The 17,052-nt window shown below is 44.1% G+C and overlaps 1 protein-coding gene across 1 annotated transcript; it reads right to left on the reverse strand.

The window, feature by feature from the left end:
- Positions 1–268: 268 nt before the first annotated feature.
- On the reverse strand, positions 269–4,964 carry LOC132400293 (uncharacterized). Its single transcript, XM_059981258.1, has 2 exons — positions 626–4,964; positions 269–347 (listed from the first exon to the last, which is right to left on the reverse strand). Exon 1 carries the CDS (start codon positions 4,768–4,770, stop codon positions 949–951), a length of 3,822 nt encoding a protein of 1,273 aa, XP_059837241.1. The 5' UTR covers positions 4,771–4,964; the 3' UTR covers positions 269–347; positions 626–948.
- Positions 4,965–17,052: the final 12,088 nt, after the last annotated feature.

A 17,052-nucleotide genomic window follows, 5' to 3' on the forward strand; every position in this document is an offset into this window, starting at 1 on the left:
TTAGTAACTTCAAACTTTCTGCATAATCACTCAAAGAGTTGACCTGCATGTGCATGTAACAAGAGCTGTATAACTCATCTCCTTCTACCTTAGGCCACAAACTTATCAATCACCCATCTGTGGACACTTCCTGGAGGCCCAAGGTCCATATGCTCCACGACCACTGGACTAAGTGTGTAAATGTAGGAGGGGACTATGTTGAAAAATAATTGTGCTAGGTGTAACGTTCTCCTTCGCGTGTAACGCACGCCGAATGTAACGTCGAGATAAACCACAGTTAATAAGAACCAGATCGCAGTAAGATTAACCATTTACTGTTCACTCTTCACATTAACATATGGTGAAAACTGTTGATAAAACAATACAAGATTGATACAGTATTTGTTCCTTCCTTAATATCACATTTCAATTGTAAATACTTGCAAAGGTGACTATAACTACATTACACTAAGGTGCAGTATACAGGGAGAGTTTACCTGCTCCATTGACTACTTTAAATACACTTCCATGCAAACTATCCGCGACTCTTTAACTAACGAAAGCATAAACATTATCGACTGACGTTACTTCTAACAGGATCGGCATTAACATCTTAGTTCAATATATCGATTATCTATTAACTTACAGCGTTGCTCTCACTGTGATTTCTCATGCCTGCAAAACAACTTCTGCTCAGGTGAGCCTCGTGGTAAGCCCCCACCCTCGCGCTAATTTCAAACCGGTATTTTCCCACAAGACGCGGCGAAACCGGATGTGGCGTCATCACATGCCGATATATTTTACATGCAATGAATATACTTTAAACACTTCTAATTCTAACTAGAAAATACTATCGAATGAATTACTAAGCAAAAATATTATAAACTAAATAACTGTCGTAAAGACAGCACACTCCCCGCTTGACCTTCGTAAGGTCACAATGAGCAGAGTACAAACTTAGTCTCTTAATCAGTCATTGGGTAGAAGTAGAATAACTTCTGTAACTGGCCTTTGGTAAATTTTCACATCGCCTTGGTCGGTAGTCTTCAATTCGATCTTCCTGACATGTCCATCCTCGCTAGGGAATGTAGCAGTGATTCTGGCCATTGGCCAGCTGTTGCGGGTGATCTGCTTGTCCCTGAGCAGGACTAAGTCTCCAACTTGAAGATTCCTGCGGGGTTCTGTCCACTTTCGTCTCTGTTGCAACGAGGGTAGATATTTCTGTCTCCAGCGGGACCAGAACGGATTTGCCAGAGCCTGGACTTGTCTCCATTGCTTTGTGTACAAATCCTTGTCTGAAAAGTCTCCTGGTGGAGGAGGTGCTCCTGCCTTCTGTGTAAGGAGCATTGATGGCGAAAGGATGAAGGGGTTTTCTGGGTCAGAGGACACAGGCAGGAGTGGTCGTGAGTTCATAATGGCTGTGACCTCTGCCATTAGGGTGCACAGTACCTCGTGGGTCAATCGGGTGCGTTGCTGCAGAAACATTGAATCCAGAATTCTTCTGGCGATCCCAATCATCCGCTCCCATGCGCCTCCCATGTGGGAGGCGTGTGGTGTGTTGAACTCCCAGTTGCATCCCTGTTGACTGAGGTACCTTTGCACTGCTCTGTCCATCCCCAGCTCCTTTGATGCTCCTACAAAGTTCGTTCCACAATCAGATCTTAACTGTTTTGCAGGGCCTCTTATTGCAAAGAACCGCCTGAGAGCGTTGATGCAGCTGGAGGTATCCAAAGATTCGATGACCTCAATGTGTACCGCTCTTGAACTCATGCAGCTAAACATGATGGCCCACCGCTTGCTCTCTGCTTGTCCTCCTCTGGTGCGTCTCGTAGTGATAGACCAGGGGCCGAATACGTCGAGCCCCACATTTGTAAAGGGAGGGCAGGCTTCAAGGCGCTCAGGTGGGAGGTCCGCCATGCGTTGAACTTCTAATCTGCCTCGTAGTTTCCTGCAGGTTACACATTTATGAAGTACCGAATTGATCAGTGATTTACCTCCCAAGATCCACAGTCCCGCTGCTCTTATTGCTCCTTCGGTAAGGTGGCGGCCCTGGTGCTTTACCTGTTCATGATAATGGCGGGCGAGCAGTAAGGATACATGGCTGCCTTTGGGCAGGAGTACTGGACTCTTTTCTGCGGCCGGAAGCTGGCAGTGTATTAACCGGCCTCCAATACAGATGATATTGTTCTTCAGGATCGGGCTGAATTTCCTCAAAGGGCTGTCCTTTGGTATTGGTTTGTTGACTTGGAGAGCTGAAAACTCCCTTGCGAAAGCCGCTCTTTGCGTTACTTTGAAGATGACGTCCTTTGCCTGGGCTAATTCGTCCGCGGTGCGAGGCAAAGTACATTTGTGCCATCCCCTACATTTACTGTTTCGGGATGAATGTTTGTGTGATCTGGCCATATGAATGAGGAATGCAAGTCCTCTCACTAAAGAATTCAAAGTGGAGAACCGCCGAAAGCGTTCGTTGGTACGTATCGATTCCGTGAGGTTGGTGGCTCCTGTTTGTATTTGCGGCCGAATTTCCGAGTCTCTCTCGGGTTCGATCAGTTCAAATATCTCGTTCATTTGAGTCCTTTCCGATAGTGGCTGATGCAGAAAGGGGGGTCCGGTAAGCCAGGTTGTCTGAGCCAGACGGGATGCAGGTAAGGATCTTGATGCGTGGTCTGCAGGGTTATCCTCGGTACGTACATAATGCCATTGTTCGGGCTTTGATGACAGGCGGATGCGTTGAACTCTATTATGAACGTACACGTAGAAGCGTTTTGATTTGTTGTAAATATAACCAAGCACGACTTTACTGTCCGTGTAGAACTTGATATCGTCGAACCGTAGGTCCAGCTCGTCCTGGATAAGATCTGCCATTTCCACGGCCAGGACAGCTGCGCACAGTTCAAGCCTTGGAATCGTCGGCTCCGACGGAGGAGTGAGCTTCGCCTTACCCGTTACAAATCCCACTTCGACTTGGCCGTCCTTTCCGACTACTTTCAAGTAAGCCACAGCGCCGATGGCCTTGGTGGACGCATCCGAAAAAACACACAATTCTGTGAGCGCTGCCTCGGTGGGTGAGGTCACAGTGTACCTGCGTTGGATATGAAGCTGTTTTAAATCCGGGAGTGAATCTCTCCAAGCCTCCCACTTGCTTAGCTTGTCTTCAGGCAGAAGAGTATCCCAGTCAGAGGGCTCAGACGTAAGTTCTCTGAGAAGGGCTCTTCCTTGAATCGTAACTGGTGCCAGTAGGCCCAAAGGATCGAAAATACTGTTGACGGTGGAGAGGACTCCACGGCGGGTAAATGGTTTGATCACAGTCGGCACAGAGAATGTGAACGAGTCGGTCGTTATCTCCCAGAGGAGACCCAAGCTCCTTTGTGTAGGTATGGTTTCTCCATCTAAATCTAGGTCTTTGATTGCTGGAGCACAGTCATCGTGTGGAAAGGCCTCCATTACTGCCTGCCGGTTTGATGCAAACTTATGCAAGCGGAGGTTTGACTCCGCGAGTGAGGCTTGTGTACGTCGGAGCAGATCGATTGCTTCCTCTTCTGTCCGTAGTGATATCAAACCATCGTCGACGTAGAAGTGCCTTTCTACAAACTTAACGGTGTCGTCACCGTGCTCCTGTGCACCCTCTCTGATGGCTCTTCGCAGCCCATAGATGGCCACGGCAGGTGACGGACTATTGCCGAAAACGTGGACTTTCATCCGGTACTCGATAACTTCTTTGTTGATGTCGTTGTCCTTATACCATAAGAAATGGAGGAAATCACGATAGTCCTCCTGTACTAAGAAGCAATGGAACATCTGCTGGATGTCCGCTAAGATTGCGACCTTCTCCTTCCGGAAGCGCAGCAGGACCCCGAGTAGGGTATTGTTAAGGTCGGGGCCTGTGAGAAGCGCGTCATTTAGGGAGACGCCGGAACACTGGGCACTGGAGTCGAAGACCACCCTGATCTGATTGGGTTTTTGTGGATGGTAAACTCCAAATGTTGGGAGGTACCAGCACTCCCCGCCTTCCGGCAGTGGTGGTGCTACTTCGGCATGTCCGTTAGCGAAGATCTTTCCCATAAATGCTATATATTGCTGTTGCATCTCGGGTTTCCGGTTCAGGGATTTTTGTAAGGACGTGAACCGCTTGACCGCTTGCTCTTTGTTATTTGGCAACCGCTGGCGTGGTTCTCTGAAGGGTAGTGGGGCGACCCAATTATTTGCTTCATCCCTGAAGACTTTGGTGTCCATCATTTTTAAGAAGAAGACGTCTTGAGCTGATGGAGCAAGTTTATTGTCATACTTCGTTTGAGCGAAGACTGACTGGCCCAGCGACTCGTCGCTTGCCTCGCGCTTGTTAACGCCTTGTTGTGCTTCCTTGATATACATGGAACTTGTGCAGGGTTGAAAAATCGAATGGCGGCCACTCTCTAGCACATTGGTCTTGAGTGTGTCGACCATCGGTTTGTGTACGTCACCGAGACACACCTCTCCTATCACCACCCAGCCCAGATCCAGACGTTGCGCGAAGGGGGCGTCGAGTGGTCCATTGATCTGCTGCCTGACCTTGTGTACCTGGATAACATCTCTTCCTAATAGCAGGAGTATTTCCGCTTTCGGATCCAGTTCTGGGATGTGTTTGGCGATGTGGTGGAGATGCGGCTGGTGTAGCACCGCACTTGGTGTCGGGATCTCAGCGCGGTTATTCATGATTTCATTGCACTCTAAGAGCGGAGGGAGACAGATGACGACTTTACCATCCAGGGACTCGATCTGGATGCCTTCTGCCTTCCTTCCTTGGGTTTCCATGTTGCCTGAGCAAGTTTTGAGGTAGTATGGGAACCGCTCACTCTCAATGTTGAACAATTTAAAGAACTCTGGACTGACTAGTGAACGATTGCTCTGATCGTCCAGAATCACATAGGCTTTGATGGCCTTGTCTTTGGCTCCTTTAGGATACACCTTAGTGAGACAGATCTTGGAACAAGAATGACTTGACTGAGCTCGTGCTGACAGCTGTTGACCTAGAGTGAGCCTCTCCCTCCCCGCCGTCCTGTTGTGGGGGTGAAGGAGCGCTCTCGGTTTGTGGTGACAGGTCGGGATGCATGGCCCCGACGTGATCTGGGCTATCACATTCCAGACACTTCACGGCGATTGTACACTCTCTGGCGAGGTGAGAGGTTGAGGAACAGCATCTAAAACATATTCTTTTCTCCTTGAGAAGAGCCGTCCTCTCTTCAAGGGGTTTTTCCCTAAACATTCTGCATGCTTTCAGGGGGTGAGGTTTGTTATGCAATGGACAATACTTGCCAGGGTCGTTGTTAGTTGTAAGGGCTTCAGTCTTGAGCACTGACACGGGTTTATCAATGTTGAAAACATTTGAAGAGGATCTACCTGGCTTGGTGTAAATCGAACTGCTTCCTGGACCCACGAGGCTAGGGTCGTTTCGCCTCTTCGCCTCCTTGCGCACAAACTCAGTGAGGTGCTTAAAGGGAGGAAATAGACCACCGTGGTCTTCCTTGTACTCTGAGGCAACAGTCAGCCACTTGTCCTGCAGCCCAAATGGAAGTTTGTCCACGATTTGTCTAATCCCGGATGGAGTATCTAGGTATACTAGACCAGCTGAGTAGCCATCTTCTTTGGCACCTTGGATCTCCATGAGTAAATCTCCGAATTCTCTTAACTTAAAGTGATCTTTGGCTGACACCTTAGGAAAGTTTTCCAGACGTCGATATAGCGCCGCTTCAATAATGTCGGGGGCCCCATATCTCTCCCAAAGTCTCTCCCACGCTTCGCTTAAGGCTAGCTCGGGTTTGTTGATGTACACTGAACGTATGCGTCTCACCTGGTCACGTGATTCTTTCCCCAGCCATTTCGCCATAAGGTCTGACCTTTGGGTTGCACTGAGCTGGACTCCGTCGATCGCGTTGGTGAATGTGGAGTGCCATGCACGGTAATTTTCGGGTTTATCGTCAAACTGGTACAGTCCCGAAGTGACGAGATCCCGTCGTGCTAAATACTGCATCGTGGGATCGGCTGTAAGCGGCATGCGGGCTGGAGAAGTACGTTGGCGCCTATATGACTGAGAGCGCACGTTTCTCATGGAATTTGCCATCCTGGATTCGACCTCCGTGTCTCTTCGCATCGAACTTTGTAAGTTTGGTGTCAAGGAATATCGGTTGTCAGCTCTTTCATTCTTGACTTCATCACGGAGCCGCGAGGGTAAATTTTCTTCCTCGTATGGATGTGATGCAATCGTGACTCTCTGAGGTTCCTCGTAGCTGGGGAAGTTATCGAATACGTATGGAGAGGGGTGACGAGCCTGCCAGTCTGTTTGATATTGTACATAGTTGCTTGTGCGTTCCAGTCTGGTCCTTTCTAAAGTAGATCTTACTTCGGTCAGATCACGCGACCCTTCAGGTTCTTCTATGTACTCTGCTTCCGCCATGGCAGCTTCTTCTTCTCTTTCTAGCTGCAGCACTTGCAACTCTGTCGATATTTTTGCCATTTCCAACTGGGTTTCGGCTTCTCTGGCGGCCTTTTCGGCTTCTCTGGCGGCCCTTTCTTTCTGGATTTCGGCTTCTCCGGCAGCCTCTTCTCTTTGTCTGGCGGCCCTTTCGGCTTCTCTGACAGCCTTTTCTTTCTGGATTTCGGCTTCTCCGGCAGCCTCTTCTCTTTGTCTGGCGGCCCTTTCTTTCTGGATTTCGACTTCTCTGGTGGCCTGTTTCATTTTCAAAACTGCTTCTTGTCTGGCGTAACGCAGTCGCACCTTGGCGGCTTCTGCCTTGGCTCTTGCCTGTGTGGGCTTACTTGATGTCGTTCTACTGCCCTTGTCGCTGGGCGCCATCGACTTGATCCCGGATCGAGCTGACATTGCAGCACTTGAAACACCTGATAATGCCGCTTTTTCACTGTAACGTTCTCCTTCGCGTGTAACGAACGCCGAATTTAACGTCGAGATAAACCACAGTTAATAAGAACCAGATCGCAGTAAGATTAACCATTTACTGTTCACTCTTCACATTAACATATGGTGAAAACTGTTGATAAAACAATACAAGATTGATACAGTATTTGTTCCTTCCTTAATATCACATTTCAATTGTAAATTCTTGCAAAGGTGACTATAACTACATTACACTAAGGTGCAGTATACAGGGAGAGTTTACCTGCTCCATTGACTACTTTAAATACACTTCCATGCAAACTATCCGCGACTCTTTAACTAACGAAAGCATAAACATTATCGACTGTCGTTACTTCTAACAGGATCGGCATTAACATCTTAGTTCAATATATCGATTATCTATTAACTTACAGCGTTGCTCTCACTGTGATTTCTCATGCCTGCAAAACAACTTCTGCTCAGGTGTGCCTCGTGGTGAGCCCCCACCCTCGCGCTAGTTTCAAACCGGTATTTTCCCACAAGACGCGGCGAAACCGGATGTGACGTCATTGCATGCCGATATATTTTACATGCAATGAATATACTTTAAACACTTCTAATTCTAACTAGAAAATACTATCGAATGAATTACTAAGCAAAAATATTATAAACTAAATAACTGTCGTAAAGACAGCACACTAGGTTTTCTGAAATTGACTCCTTCTACCTTAGGCCATGAACTTATCAATCACCCCTCGTATGTGCACAGTTTAGATAAATTATGATGTCTACCTAATTGCACGGTATCTATGTTTGTCTTAAAACATGCAACACTCTAAGTGTATGTGCATTTTTCTAAATTTCACAGAAAACTTATGGTGAAAGACAACATTTATTGTAAAACACAAAAAAAATTCAAATCTGCTTACAGGCCCAATCCAAGTTACAGTAGTGTTCCCGTTCCTGTGAACTGCTTGAAAACCTGAAAAGTTTGCAAGTTGGAAATGTGGCTGTGAATCAAGTCTTCGCTCAGCAGAAGATGCCTGCAGCCCCTCAGCAGTTGGCAAATGCATCGCATCAGTCTCCCAGATACTTACTCATATGTACAGGCTGTATACAAATCAGGTCTTCGTAAACTGGGGAGGAACTGTATTCAATATAGCATCAATCGCTTGTTATTGCTTTAGCAACAAAGACTTCATTGTCATTATAACAGACTTAACTTTAAATGTTAAGAAATGACAAACTGTGTTAAAGAGTGCAAATGTTTACTTCCATTTCTGTCTCAATTATTTTATCATATGGAGTTATGATTAAAGACGGCAGAGTTAATCTCAGTAGCTTTGGGCATGGGAGGACAAATTGAAAACTGGGTCATCATTAAATGGTGGCATTTAAACTGCATGAATGCAAGAAGAAATACTGAAAGGTCGTGAATTGTTCATTGCAATGTTTGATTCCAGTTGGTATCTGAATGACAGAATTTGAATAGTGATTGATGCGTTCCATACTTATATATTTCAGCTAGGGTAAGAGGAACAAACAAGACTATAAACGTCAGGTGTGGATGTTTTAGGCTCCTTTGTGAAAACTCTGCTGTCAAACAGTCTCATAAGAAGAATAAACAGGGATTTATTGGTGCCAATGGGCTAATGTGTCAGAGTTACAGAAACAATTATAGGTTGAAAGGGAGGGATGCAGGAAGTGCCACAATATCATTGCTTACATACATTAGCTACATAAATATAATTGCAGACAATATTTAGATTTGGAAGTATTTCAAAGTTCTAAAAATGCTTGCGGTCATCTTTAATTGCTGCCAAATGTGGTAGGGAAGGGTACCTTGCACAGCTAAACAGCCTGATATAATTGGCTGATTGCTTCTTTCTGATTTATAGCACCTTCTGTACCATCTGGGTGCTGAATAAGGAAATAGACCACAGTTAGCTGAACTGCTAATTACTGTTTAAGAGCAATCTTCTCAGAACCAACACAATTTAAAAGGGATTTTCCTGCACAAAGAGTGGTTGATATCAGGAACACACTACCTGAAGAGGTGGTGGAACCAGATATAATTACTATGTTTAAGAGGCATTTAGACAGTTGATGGGAGCAGGGATAAACGGACATGATGCTAATGCGGGCAAATGGGATTATTGATAATAGGTAAATGAATTGGCATGGATTTGTTGGGCTGATGGGTGGTTGGGTGGTGAGAGCTGGCGGAAGTGATCTATTTGCAGGCTCTACCCAACACTTAGAGAGTTCAGCCATTTGCGAGAATTGCAAAATCAAATTTATGACCATTCTCAACATAAATATTTGTAGCTCCTGGAACTTAGTTATTCAAAGCAACCATTTTGATTTAAAAGCAGCGTTTTCTTTTCCCCGCAGGTTCACCGCTGTTCATCTACCTCACTTGATGCGTGCTGTTTCTGCTTGTTAACGGTTGAACCTTCAAGTACTGGCTGGTACCGTTCTGCAACTGGCCAGTTGCAAGTACAAATGAAACTTGCTGGAAGCTCAGTTACAGGCCAATTGTGTTTCCCTTTATGGACCAGAGTGTGGCTCTCTAATCTCCTCACCTCTCTTCACTGCCAGGTCTGATAACTTAGTCGGCAGGACAGCAGGCTGCCTTCATCTTATTTTCGCTCCATATTTTTCACCTATGTTTCACCTTTGCTGCAATACTTGATCCTGTCAGGCAAGTTAAATTTGCCATTCAGCTTTTTACAGCTTCCCACATGTGGATTCAAATATAAATGGCACAAACTTGAGCATTTTTATTTAGTTTACTGCTAAATATCAGCTGTATTTTAGAAATTTCTAGCAACAAATTCTGTAAGAACTTTGCCACAATGTTGCTGATTCCAGATTTCTTAAGCATATTTGGCAGAGGCTCTCTCAAGCTTCTAATCCATTTGCTGGTCCTCTGCCTATTTTTCCATCTGTCTCAGTAAACCCATTAGTGAGGGACTTTGATCTATGCAGCACCTGTTTAAATTCTTTTCCAGCATTTTTTTTATGTTGCACCAAAGATTTTTAATGCAGTTGGCTGTTGAGAGATTCTTCATCCACTGGATTAATTTATGTAGCTGGTGATGGTTCCACCCACTCACTTGTCCTAATGCTAACATAACAACTCACCATTCAGCTTCAGGCATTGTTCCAGATGTCTGCATAAGAGAAACCCCAATCAGCCCTTCTACCTGTGTACACATACCTGGAATTAATTTTATAATGCCTGCTGGAAGACAAGATAAAACAAACACAATAACAGTGCGCAGAGTTTTGAAAACGAGCACATTATTTCATAATCAAATGTTAACAAGTCTGCACTGAGTGCACTAAGACCAGAATGTAACATTAACTAGAGTTGTGACAGCTAGTCTTTTTAAATTGTGGGAAACACAGGGGAGTATCACATATTCAAGCCTGAAGAAGGTGGAAATGAATGAACTTGGAAATCATAGCCTGATAGCATTGACTGCCTCAGTAGAATATAAGAGGCAGGTTTCTCTGTAATGTGTAAGATCTGCGACATTCAAAGGGTGAGACACCTGGTGAAGGCCCATCCCTGACCCGAACAGCTTGTTCAAGGACAATGGAAACACTTTCAGGCAGGCACCCAGTTTCAGGGAGAGGTTGGGCGGAGGGTGAGGACACCTGCTGCACCAGAACTGGCCAGATGCTCGTTCAATGTCATCAATCATTCAACAATCAGTGACACTCCCTGGGAACCTGAGAAAGTGCAGCTCCCCCTTCACGCCTTTAGCAACACACGTATGTGGCGTTCTTAGCACCTGGCATATTGCTATGTTGTCAGCGGCAGAAAACAAACCTAAATAATGTGAGCCATGCTCTGCCCAGAGAATTGTGCTTCTGCCCCCTTTACAGCCATAGTCATAGAGCACTACAGTGCAGAAACACCCTTCCACCTAGTCCTATCAACCTGCACCTGGACCACAGACCTCCATGCTCCTCCTATCCAAACATTTCGAGAATGTCACAATTAAACCCGCATCCACCACTTTGATTTGCAGTTCGTACCACATTTGCGCCACCCGCAGAGTGAGAAAGATCCCCCTCAGATTCTCCTTAAATATTACACCTTTCACCCTTAATCTATGACCTCTAGTTCCAGTCTCAACTAACCTCAGCCTGCTTGCAATAACTCTATCTACAGTATACTCCTCATAATTTTGTACTTCTCTATAAAATCTCCCCTCATTCTCCTATCCTCCAGGGAAGAAGTCCTACCCCATTCAACCTTTCCCTATAACTCAGGTCCTCAGATGTTTCAGTACCAGATGAACTCAACACCTATGCTTGCTTTGAAAGTGAGAACACAACTACGGCTGTGAAGATCCCTGCTGCATCTGATGATCCTGTGATCTTTGTCTCAGAGGCCGATGTTAGACTGTTTAAAGAGAGTGAACCCTTGTAAGGCGGAAGGTCCCGATGGAGTACCTGGTAAGGCTCTGAAAACCTGCACCAACTAGTGGGAGTATTCAAGGACATTTTCAACCTCTCACTGCCATGGGCAGAAGTTCCCACTTGCTTCAAAAAGACAACAATTATACCAGTGCCAAAGAAGAATAATGTGGGCTGCCTTAATGACTATCACCTGGTAGCTCTCACATCAACAGTGATGAAGTGCTTTGAGAGGTTAGTTATGACTAGACTGAACTCCTGCCTCGGCAAGAACCTGGACCCATTGCAATTTGTCTATCACCACAATAGGTCAATGGCAGATACAATCTCGATGGCTCTTCACACAGCTTTCGACCACCTAGACAACACAAACACCTACATCAGGATGCTGTTCATTGATTATAGCTCAGCATTTAATACCATCATTCTCACAATCCTGATTGAGAAGTTGTAGAATCTGTGCCTCTGTACCTCCCTTTGCAATTGGATCTTTGACTTCCTAACCGGAAGATCACAGTCTGTGTGGATTGGTGATAACATATCCTTCTGGCTGACGATCAACACTGGCACACCTCAGGGGTGTGTGCTTAACCCACTGATCTACTCTCTGTATACGCATGACTGTGTGGCTAGGCATAGCTCAAATTCCATCTACAAAACTGCTGACAATACAACCATTGTTGGTAGAATCTCAGGTGGTGTCGAGAGGATGTACAGGAGTGAGATATGCCAACTAGTGGAGTGGTGCTGCTGCAACAACCTGGCACTCAATGGCAGTAGATGAAAGAGCTGATTGTGGACTTCAGGAAGGGTAAGATGAAGGAACACATACCAATCCTCATAGAGAGATAAGACGTGGAGAGGGTGAGCAGCTTCAAGTTCCTGGGTGTCAAGATCTCTGAGGACCTAACCTGGTCCCAACATATCAATGTAGTTATAAAGAAGGCAAGACAGTGGCTATAATTTATCAGGAATTTGAAGAGATTTGGCATGTCAACAAATACACTCAAAAGCTTCTATAGTCGTACTGTGGAGAGTATTTTAACAGGCTGCATCACTGTCTGTATGGAGGGGCTACTGCACAGGACTGAAAGAAACTGCAAAAGGTTGTAAATCTAGTCAGCTCCATCTTGGGCACTAGCCTACGAAGTACCCAGGACATCTTTAGGGAGCGGTGTCTCAGAAAGGCAGCGACCATCATTAAGGACCTCCAGTAACCAGGGCATGCCCTTTTCACATTATTATCATCAGGTCGGAGGTACAGAAGCCTGAAGGCACACACTCAGCAATTCAGGAACAGCTTCTTCCCCTCTGCCATCCGATTCCTAAGTGGACATTGAAGCTTTGGACACAACCTCACTTTTTAAAATATACAGCATTTCTGTTTTGTACATTTAAAAAAATCTATTCAATATATGTATTTGATTTACTTGTTTATTTATTGTATTTTATTTGATTTATTGTTATTATTAATTTTTTGCTCTGCTAGATTATGTATTGCATTGAACTGCTGTTGCTAAGTTAACAAATTTCACGTCACATGCCGGTGATAATAAACCTGATTCTGATTCTGATTTTAACATCCTTATAACTTTGCTCTATATTCTTTCAACCTTACTGATATCTTTCCTGTAGGTAGGTAACCAGAACTGCACACAATACTCCAAATTTAGCCTCAACAACGTCTTATACAAATTGAACATAACATCCAACTTCTGCACTCAATACTTTGATTTATGAAAACCAATGTGGCAAAAACTCTCTTTACCACCCTATCTACCTGTGATGCCAAGGACATATGGATCTGTGTGAATCCTCTGTTTTACCGCACTCCTGAATGTCCTGCCTTTCACTGGTTAGGTCTAACCTGGTTTGTCCTCCCAAAGTGCAACACCCTGCACTTGTCTGCAATTCCATCTGCCATTTTCAGCCCATTTTTCTGGCTGGTCCAGGTCTTGCTGCGAGCTTTGATAACCTTCCTCATTGTCCACTACAACCGGAATCTTGGTGTTATCTGCAAATTTGCTGATCTGGTTAACCAAATTATCATCCAGATCCAAACATCACTGATCCTTGTGGCACACCACTAGTCACAACCATCTAATACCACTCACTGGTTTCTCCCACAAAGTCAACGTTGAATTGCATGCCAAGCAAGTGAACCTTCTTGACTGACCTCCCATGTGGGTCTTTGTCAAAGACCTTGCTAATGTCCACTGCCTTTCTTTCATCAATTTCCCTGGTAATCTCCTGGAAAAACTCTGTAAGATTGTTTAGACTTGACCTACCACACACAAAGCCATTTTAACTATCCATAATCAGGCCTATACAAATACTTATGTATCCTGTTATTTAAAATACCAATTAATAATTTACTCACCACTGAAGTCAGGCTCACCAACCTGTGATTTTGTGGCTTATTCTTAGAGCCTTTCTTGAACAATGGAGCAACATTACCTGTCCTCCAGTCCTCTGGCACCTCACCCATGGTTAAGGGCATTTTAAATAGGCTCCTGCAGTTTCTGCAGCAGCCTTCCACAGGGTCCAAGGAGTTGCCTTGTCAGTCTTGGAGGACTTAACATAGAACATAGAATAGTACAGCACAGTACAGGCCCTTCAGCCCACAATGTTATGCCGACCTTTAAACACTGCCTCCCATATAAACCCCCACCTTAAATTCCTCCATATACCTGTCTAGTAGTCTCTTAAACTTCACTAGTGTATCTGCCTCCACCACTAACTCAGGCAGTGCATTCCACGCACCAACCACTCTGAGTGAAAAACCTTCCTCTAATATCCCCCTTGAACTTCCCTCCCCTTACCTTAAAGTCATGTCCTCTTGTACTGAGTAGTGGTGCCCTGGGGAAGAGGCACTGGCTGTCCACTCTGTCTATTCCTCTTAATATCTTGTACACCTCTATCATGTCTCCTCTTATCCTCCTTCTCTCCAAAGAGTAAAGCCCTAGCTCCCTTAATTTCTGATCATAATGCATATACTTTAAACCAGGCAGCATCCTGATAAATCTCCTCTGTACCCTTTCCAATGCTTCCACATCCTTCCTATAGTGAAGTGTCCAGAAATGGACACAGTACTCCAAGTGTGGCCTAACCAGAGTTTTATAGAACTGCATCATTACCTCGCGACCCTTAAACTCTATCCCTCGACTTATGAAAGCTAACACCCCATAAGCTTTTTAAACTACCCTATCTACCTGTGAGGCAACTTTCAGAGATCTGTGGACATGTACCCCCAGATCCCTCTGCTCCTCCACACTACCAAGTATCCTGCCATTTACTTTGTACTTTGCCTTGGAGTTTGTCCTTCCAAAGTGTACCACCTCACACTTCTCTGGGTTGAACTCCATCTGCCACTTCTCAGCCCACTTCTGCATCCTATCAATGTCTCTCTGCAATCTTTGACAATCCTCTACACTATCTACAACACCATCAACCTTTGTGTTATCTGCAAACTTGTTAACCCACCCTTCTATCCCCACATCCAGGTTGTTAATAAAAATCACAAAAAGTAGAGGTCCCAGAACAAATCCTTGTGGGACACCACTAGTCACAACCCTTCAAACTGAATGTACTCCCTCCACCATGATCCTCTGCTTTCTGCAAGCAAGCCAATTCTGAATCCACCTGGCCAAACTTCCCTGGATCCCATGCCGTCTGATTTTCTGAATAAGCCTTCTGTATGGAATCTTATCCACCCTAATTTGTCTCAAAATGGCAAGCATCTCATTTTCTGTAATCCAGATATGGTCATGAACTCATTACTATTTTACTCCAGTCCTATAGAGTCTGAGTTTGTCTCCTGAGTAACTTTATTTATAGAAATCATTTGGACAGCGGAACAATACCAAGGATGCAGGTGATAGGAGCATATCAGATTACGAATGAAGCTTAATGAAACTAATTGTAAGGTGGACGAGGACAGGTTAATGCAGTTGGTTAATAAGTGGCAGATGCTGTTCAAAGTAGAAAAATGTAAGGAGCATATTTTGGGATAATGAACATCAGAACTGATGTGTAGATTCAATGGTAAGAATTTCAGAGTGGAAGGATGCAAATAAATGTGAAAATGATGAATCTGCTCTGATTTATCTGATGGAATTTTATATTATGAAAGAATGCAAAAACACCATTTGAAATAGATTATTGCAGATTTGGCTTCTCAGCAATGAAAATGAATCCAAGTTTGTAAGTCTGACTGAAGATAAAAGTTATTCCAGTTTCAGTGAAATATTGAAAGACCAGGACTGTCTCTAAACTTAAAAAGATCCGGCTTTGAAAAACTATACATTAAAATATACAGATATAATTTGATGGCATTGGTTTACACTGACTAGTGACTGAAAAACAACAGTTTAGATAAATATGGCGGGAAGAGGTAGTGCCAATTACTAATCTTCCAGGAATAGTAGGATGAACTTGGGTTGGCTGCCAGCCATATGCTTTGAAAGACAACTCTGTAGCAAAGCAGCAAAACGTAACCTGTACTGTAGCTACGGCCTGTTCCAGAGTTCCTCCTGCCTTCTGCGCTGTAGCCTTCTTAGAGCTGTGTGTGCAGTGGACAGATGTAACTTCACAAGCAAACCTAGGCAATGTCAATGTTGTAGCTTCAATACTGAGTAGAGTTTGTGAGCCATCATTAAGATTCTGATCTAAGATCAATGTTGCAATCCAATGGAATTTGCTGATGATCTCTTGCTTTTGTGCAGTTTTTATAAGGGTAAACATTTCCAAGAATTAGGTACTAATTTACTACATAAGCAAGACAACTTGCTGAATGTGGTTCATCCTACCATTTGTGATCTATGCAAGATTCCTTTCACCTCTTGTCATCCCATTCTTCCAACCGATGCTTCTATTCCTCTCTCCTTCATCTACGTGCCTGGCCTTCTGTTGAATGTATGGAGCCCTTCAGATAAATTTTCCATTATCCAACAAATAGAGAGGTACAGAAAGGCATTTTCCATTTATTTACTCCCAATTACATGGATTCTCTTTACTATCAACACTGCAAAATCTTGCTGCCCTTACAGTCTGAGAGGCTGCATTTATTCAAATTATTCCAGCAATTTAGTTTTTGTCACTTACCAAGAAACATAGTGGTCAATTTGGAATGATTTAAATTAACTATCTCAGATGATTCTCCAAATGCAGGTTCAAGCCAAAGCCTTTGTACAGACATGAATGAAGTCCCAGGAAAGGGGTTCACAACAGGAAGACTTAACTCTATAAATTGTACAAACAACTGTTCTAAGTTTGGAGATTTCTGAGTCCCACTGTGCTAAAGATTTTGGTGTATTTATTCAAATAAGTGACAGTTAATAAAAAGTGAACTGCCTTGTTATCTTTGCCTTTGTATACAAATCTCTTGTCATTAACAATCTGTGGTTTTGGTACAAAATGTCCCCAGAATTCTGAGACCTCAGTGTGTACCATATTCACACACTCTACACTGAACTCAGCACACCTGTAATCACAATAAACCTACCAAAGGAAAGGTAATTGAACAAGCTACCTTTCGCTTCTCAGTTACGGTACCTTGCACTAGCATTGTTTGCAAGTAAAACACGTTAGAAATGATTCTTAGGTAATTATATATCAGATGCCGAGCTTTCCTGTAAGTGGATCAGCTTGTGATAATATTACTCTATTCTGAGAGGTACAATAAATCTCAGTGATTCCACCCAAGAAAGCTAATTACACAACATAATAAAATACTCAGGTTGTAAGCAAGGCATCTCTCTGTATCTCATTTG

The sequence above is a fragment of the Hypanus sabinus genome, chromosome 10 (genome assembly GCF_030144855.1).
Source record: "Hypanus sabinus isolate sHypSab1 chromosome 10, sHypSab1.hap1, whole genome shotgun sequence".
In the NCBI taxonomy this organism is placed as follows: domain Eukaryota; kingdom Metazoa; phylum Chordata; class Chondrichthyes; order Myliobatiformes; family Dasyatidae; genus Hypanus; species Hypanus sabinus.

Bases quoted from the DNA above. Each gene is read 5' to 3' on its own strand.
- LOC132400293 (XM_059981258.1), bottom strand. From the start codon at position 4,770: ATGGAAACCCAAGGAAGGAAGGCAGAAGGCATCCAGATCGAGTCCCTG.